Source organism: Sorghum bicolor, chromosome 6, assembly GCF_000003195.3.
Source record: "Sorghum bicolor cultivar BTx623 chromosome 6, Sorghum_bicolor_NCBIv3, whole genome shotgun sequence".
NCBI classification, from domain to species: Eukaryota; Viridiplantae; Streptophyta; class Magnoliopsida; order Poales; family Poaceae; genus Sorghum; species Sorghum bicolor.
Window position 1 is genome coordinate 16,912,633 of NC_012875.2, and position 6,719 is coordinate 16,919,351.

General features: G+C 56.2%; 1 protein-coding gene across 1 annotated transcript; it reads left to right on the plus strand.

The window, feature by feature from the left end:
* Positions 4,066-5,710, plus strand: LOC110436427 (RNA polymerase II degradation factor 1-like). Its single transcript, XM_021463526.1, has 5 exons — positions 4,066-4,191; positions 4,665-4,927; positions 5,019-5,095; positions 5,187-5,275; positions 5,390-5,710. The coding sequence occupies exons 1-5, from the start codon at positions 4,066-4,068 to the stop codon at positions 5,708-5,710; spliced, it is 876 nt and encodes a 291-aa protein (XP_021319201.1).

The following is a 6,719-nucleotide window of genomic DNA, read 5'->3' on the forward strand; positions in this document are numbered from 1 at the left end:
CGGTATAGAGGCCTCGAGTAGGTCAGCGCGCCATACCGATATCGACCCCTACTCTGACGCCTATACATGTACCCTAGGCCTCTCCTTGGAACTATAAAAGGAGAGGCCCGGGAGCGGATAGGGACCACGCGATACAATACAACACTCACGCTTAGTAGAGCTTCCATACTCCATCTCCATCCATCTGACTCCTGTATTCACCCCTGTACAAGCACTTAGGTGCAAGATAATACAAACACCTCCCCCCCCGCTGGACGTAGGGCCTTCTCTTGCCCGAACCAGGATAAATCTTTGTGTCTTTTCTTGCATCACTATCTGGAAAGGGGAGCACGCATATAAGTTTTATTCGTTGGTGTGACCCCCCGTGGGGAAAACACCGACAAGTTTCTCATCCTCCAACTGTCCTTTTAATATCTCCATCTCTAAAGTAGGAGTCACCTCTATTTCCATAGCATTCACTACAATTCCTAGGTTCAAATATGCAAATTCAGCACACAACTCCTCAGATTCTGGTGTCGCCTGAAGCTCATTAGCATATTTCATCCTGCTAAGTGCATCAGCTATGACACTCGCCTTTCCAGGATGGTAATGCACTTCTAAATCATAATCTTTTATCAGTTCCAACCATCTACATTGCCTCAAATTCAGATATTTCTTCGTGATGATATATTTCAAACTCTTATGATTAGTATATATGTCACTCTTATGCCCAATCAAATAGTGTCTCCAAATCTTCAGTTCATGGACCACTGCTCCTAATTCTAGATCATGAGTAGGATTGTTTCCTCAACTGTCTGGATAAATATGCTACCACTCTACCCTCTTGCATAAGAACACAACCCAATCCCAAACAAGAGGCATCATAATAAATAGAGAAACTATTACTCAGATTTGGCAATACCAACATAGGTGCAGTAGTCAGTCTCTTGTTAAATTCCTCAAAGCTAGCTTGACACTTATTAGACCAAACAAAGTTAGCATTCTTCTCTAACAGAGCAGTCATAGGCTTTGCAAGTTTTGAGAATCCTTTAATAAATTTACAATAATAACTAGCTAGATCAAGAAAGCTGTGAATTTCACTTACATCTGTAGGCGGTTTCCAATTCAGCACATCTTTCACCTTACTAGGATCCACTGCAATACCACCATTAGAGACAACATAGCCAAGAAAAGAAACTTCTTCCAACCAAAACTCACATTTACTATGCTTAGCAAACAACTTATGTTCTCTAAGTTTTTGTAAGACCAATCTCAGATGTTCAGCATGTTCTTCCTTTGTTTTAGAGAATACCAGTATATCATTGTCGGTGTTTTTCCCAACGGGGGGTCACACCAACGAGTAAATTTGTATGCGTTCTCCCTTTTCCAGATGGTGATGCAAAAAGACACAAAGATTTATCCCAGGCAAGAGAAGGCCCTACGTCCAGCGGGGGGGAGAGTTTGTATTATTCTGCACCTAAGTGCTTGTACAGGGGTGAATACAAGTGTGGGATTGATGGAGATGGAGTATGGAAGCTACACTGGCCATGAGTGTTGTATCCACTTGTCTTCCGCTCCCGGGCCTCCCCTTTTATAGTTCCAAGGGGAGACCTAGGGTACATGTATAGGCGTCAGAATAGGGGTCGATAGAGGTATGGCGCGCTGACCTACTCGAGGCCTCCGTACCGGTGTGGCCTCGAGCTGTCCTATCTTGGTGCCTTGATCATGAATACGCGTACCCCTAAAACCCACTCCAGTGCGCCGTCCTGGACTGACTTGGCTGTTGCATGCTTGTACGTTACGGTGGCAGATATGTCGGAGTGGTTGTAGTGTTGTCATTCGACGCCCGACGCTTCTCCAGGAAGGAAATGTGCCTACTCGAGGGTCTGGTGTCGTATAATGCCTTCTCAGCCAGAGCGCTGACCTTAGACGTCTCGAGGGGGGTCTTGATTAGACGTTCCGACCCACTCCCTACGTCCTGCCTCGCTCTGGCTTGTTTGGTGGGAAGGCTGCAAAATGAATGACGGGACGGATGCCTGTTCCCTATCACACTTCCCGTGACTGGCGTGTTAGGTGAGAACGCGACAGGCGCATTAAATGCCCCGGTTCCCATGTCCGCGTCAGGCGGCGGGCGGTGTCCTTGTGCTCGACGCCTTCCGATTCGCTCGAGCCTGTTTCCGTTTTCGACGGTAGCCGGCGCTCAAGCCCTAATCGATTCGCTCGACGCCCTTTCCGTCTTCGAGGCTGCGGTCGTCGAGGACCGTACATGTGACTGGGTAGAGCATCGAGTTGGAGGCCTCGACATGCATACGGGCAATCTCGTCATGTACACCAGTTAGGATACCCCTTACTGATATCCTCGACAGTAGCCCCCGAGTCTCCATTTGAGCGCTGGCGCTCGAGTGGAGGCTTTATTTTGCGGTTGAGTTTCCGTGGGGGCACGTGAGCGACCCCGCGGGGGTAGCCCCCGAGTCCTTGGAGGAGTTTTTGACTCCTTTGAGGGCTATAATGCCTAACTTGTGGAAAAGCCCTCGATATCCATCGTGGATGGTTCTGATTGATTCGTTTTACGTAGGGGTCTCAACGTACTCTCAATAGAGCGAGGGTCATCTACCCCAGATTGAGCTCCTAGCGGGTGAACCAAGTGAGAACCTGTGCCCCTTTCGAGGGGGTCAGCTGCAGCCCGGGGGCGTTCTCATAAAGCGGGGTCGACGTGGTCGGGGATGCTGGTCTCATTCGATAGAGTCCAGTGGCTCGATGCCTCCCGTCGGGGGGATTCCTCTCGAGTGTCTCGACCCTACCTTGGACATCCCCAGCGAGTTCTCGAGGCGGGCCTCAATTTTTGACCACTCGCCGGGCATCCCTGACTCTAGTGCTTGAGATCGGCTATCGAACCCTTTCGGCGGGTCAGCCAGCGACCTCTCGAGACTTTCATAGGTACGTACCTTGGCTTACAAGGGAAGGAAGAGGCCGTGGCGGTTCACCTTTTTGCCCGTTGGGCGCGTCTTTTCAGGCGGGAGCCGTTGCGGCACTGTATCGGCGCAGAATTCGTAGCGTCCCATCTGTGAGGGGAAAAAGACCGTTAGGCGGCGCATTTATGGGGGGAGTTATAGTGTTTATCGGATCTGTCCGTTGGTGGGTTGCCGTCTATAAATATCCCGTGGCCTTGCCGCCGTTCTCCCTTCCGCCTTCTGCCGCCATTCTCGCCTCAGCTCCCTTGCCATCTCACGCGCGCGCGCGCCCTCGAGCAGTAGCGAATCCGCCTTTCCTCCACCCAAAGATGCCTGTGAGACTCGTCGCCGCTGACGACTGGCGCCCGTCGTCGATGACGGAGCGCCGGCTACTGGAGCTCGAGAGGGAGGGGCTTCTGCGCCCCCGCACTTCATCGTCACGGCCGGAGTGGATTGTGCCGGCGGCGGACCACCGGGAGCCCAGGCCGTCCACGGGCTATGTGGTCTCCTTCGCCAAATTCCACCGCCACAGCCTGGGCGCTCCTCCGAGTCACTTCATACGAGCGCTCTGCCATCACTATGGGGTGGAGCTCCAGCACTTCTCCCCAAATGCCATCAACGTCGCGGCGGTCTTTGCCGCGGTGTGTGAAGGCTATTTGGGGATGATGCCCCACTGGGATTTATGGCTCCACCTGTACCGAGGTGAGCTTTTGATGCTCCCACCGGAACTACTGGAGTGAGGAAACCTGTGCAGGCCGGGTGCCTCAACCTGGTGCTGAAGACTGGCAAGACGGAGAGGCCACACGAGTACATCCTAGTGGGATTGTCATCGAACCACGCAGGATGGGACTCCCAGTGGTTCTACTGGAGAAACGATGATGGCCTCCTTCCTGCCTACACCAGCCGCTTAATCACGGAGCGCCCTAAGAACTGGACGTACGGCGTAGTCTAAGTCCACCAATCGCGGCTCGACCCCCTCCTCGACGCCTTGAAGAAATTACACGAGGAAGGCCTGACCGCCGCTCTCGTCCTCTCGGCCGTCCATCATCGGAGGGTTCTCCCGTTGATGTCTCGGCTGCTGAGGATGGATGAGATGGGTCCCGGCGTTTCGTCACGGGACCTCGAGGCGTGCCGGATGTCCAACGAGGCTCCGACGGATGATGAGGTCGCGGCCTGGGTCAGGGCGGCCGTCGCCGGCGACTTCCAGCCAGAGCACATCAATGGCTTCCCCATGAGGCCTGATGTGGGATCAATCAATCTGGTAAGTTCTTTTCTTGCATATGGCTTCGATTCTGGATTTCCTTCGATCCCTTTTTGAGCTTGTCTTTGCTCTCGCAGGGACCGATCGACGTTCGGTCCTCGAGGCCTCGAGTAAAGGAGGACGAGGTCGACTGCGACAAGCGGCGCCAGTCCGCTGAGAAGCAGAAGTCCGCAAAGGACTCAGAAAAGAAGAAGGAGAAGACAAAAAATCTCGATCGCCAAGCGTTAGAGGCGCATCGAGCAAAGTCCAAGCAAAGGGGGGAGCCTGAAGAAGAATCCCCCAGTGAGGACGACGGCGGCGATGGCGATGACGACAACGACGACTCCAAGGGGATGGCCTCTCGCCTTGACCGGATCCTCGAGGGTCCGCCTCGAGGCGACGTCGACGCCCCGCGGACGGGTGCACCGAAAGAGGGGCCAAGCTGGTCTCACCGCTCCCGTGCTGACACCCCTCCCATGCCTGCGCAAAGTCAGGCCGTCCCGTGCCCCCAACCTCCCCCTGCGCCAAAGGCGGGCGGCCAGGCTAAGCCCCAGGCGACGGGGCCGTTGACCTGTGGCCGTGCCGCGGCCTCCGGAAAGGGGGAAATCGGCCGCAGGAGCGCTAGCCCTGGTGCTCGCCAGGTGGGAGATGCTGAACCAAGGCCTGCGCCCGTTCGTGAGGGGCCTGGAGCCTCGACGCGGGGCGGTTCGAGGCCTGCCAGTCGAGGCACCGGCAAGCGGGCCGTTCTCCCTGTGGGGTAAGGTCTTCGACGCTATGATTCTCATCTTCCTATGTCTTTGCGTTTTCTCGTGTAACGACCTCTTTGATGCCCGTTCTTCTCTCTTCAGGTTGAAGCGGACGCTCGAGCAGGCCCAGCCCTCGATGGCTAAAAGGCTTAAAGTGGGAGCAGCCTCCAAAGATTCAGGTTAGCGGCTCATTCCCGTCGTTATGGGAGTGGTGTTGTTCTTACGTCGATCATCGTGATGACTGACCTTTGCTTTTTGTTTGTTTTATAGGCTCCTCCGACCCCCGACCGCCGACCGGTGCTGAGAGCGCCCCGCCCCGTCCCCTGGCGGGTGAGTCTGCCCCATCGTCGCCAAAGCGGGTCGAGGCGCCTCACTCCCAAGGGCAGGAGGGAGCCCCCGAGCCTCCCCGACCTGGGGTCGAGGGGGATCCTATCACTATAAGTGATGGGTCTGGCGGCAACGGGTCTTCGAAGGACGCCCGTCCTATGGACGAGGAAACCCAGACCTCTCACGTCACGAAGCGGACGCCCTGGCCTGCTGGGCTTCGCTCCGTCGAGGAGCGGAGGAAGAAAGAGGAAGAGGGGCGCGAGCAGGAGACGCGGCAGCAGCCGCAGGAGGAGCAGCGGCTGCAGCAGGAAGAAGGAGAGGAAGGTCATCTGCCAGTAGGTCCCCAGCTTGAGGAGCTCCTAGAGCAGGATCGTCAACAGGAGCTGCAGGAGCTCCAGGAGCAGCAGCAGCGGAGGGGCCAGCAGTTGGAGGGACTGCTCGAGCCTCCCTCTCACAGTTCACCCTAAGCAGTGCCAGCAGCGCCGCAAGAGCCTGGAAACCAGGAGGAGGGACTGCCAGTTTACGGTCATCTGACCCCAGCATGGCTCCGTCCAGGGGCGCCTGCCTCGATCCCACCAGAGTCGGGGCGGGCGGACAGCGTGGTGGTGCTCGCCTGCATGATGCGTAACCCCGTCGACCCCGAGTCCGAGATCAGGAGGACGATCTACGGCATGGATGGAATCGCTCTGGGATTCCTCCGGGAGCGTCGATCGTGGGAGGAGCGCGTCCCCGTCGAGGAAGATGAGATCGGGACGTCAGGTGGCAGTGGCGGTGGCGGCAGCGAGGACGTGGAAGACGGTGGATGACGACGGGCGGTTCCCCTCTCTCTTCGACCTGTTCCTATGCCACGGGGGGTCTCTCGAAACCATCGAGGAGCTCATCCGAGGCATCAAGGCGCGTGCCGACCAGGAGATGGAGAACTGGTGTCCCGACCGGATCCGCATCCGGGCTTCCACCGATCCGTCCGGACCCAACATCTTCTTAGACGACCGGACGGAGGCCGAGAAGTGGGAGCACGTCGAGGCGCTTTGCCTGTGGATGAAGCATACGGTGGGGCTCCTGGCCGACGTTGTTAACAACGGGCTCAGACCGGCCTACTTTGTAAGTATTTTTCAGTCCTTAATCCTTATAGAACGTTGATTTTGTGTTCTAACTGCTCGATCGCCGGCTCGTAGGACCTGAAAGAGACTTCCCGCATCAAATCGAGCTTCATCCACACCGCGAGAGGCGGCTAGGAGCAACTCCCCATCCTCACGGACAAACTCCAGGAGTCGCAGGAGAAGCTCCTCAAGGCCTACAAGATCTTTTGGCGCTTGAGGAGGAGAAGAAGGAGAGGGAGGCTGCTCTGGCCGAGGCTCGAGAGGCCTCGAGGAAGGCGGTGGAAGAAGCTGCGCTGCTGAGGGAGCGGGCTATGACGGTCGAGGAGGCTGCGTCTAAAGCCCGGGATGAGGCCTTAACCTACAAGAATGTGGCTGC

What these genes read in the sequence shown, in the direction of transcription:
- LOC110436427 (XM_021463526.1), top strand. Translation starts at nt 4,066, where the DNA reads ATGTCCAACGAGGCTCCGACGGATGATGAGGTCGCGGCCTGGGTCAGG. An exon ending in ATGTGGGATCAATCAATCTG is followed by an intron (nt 4,192 to 4,664) that starts GTAAGTTCTTTT and finishes GCGCAAAGTCAG; the next exon opens with GCCGTCCCGTGCCCCCAACC. An exon ending in AGCAGCCTCCAAAGATTCAG is followed by an intron (nt 5,096 to 5,186) that starts GTTAGCGGCTCA and finishes TTTGTTTTATAG; the next exon opens with GCTCCTCCGACCCCCGACCG.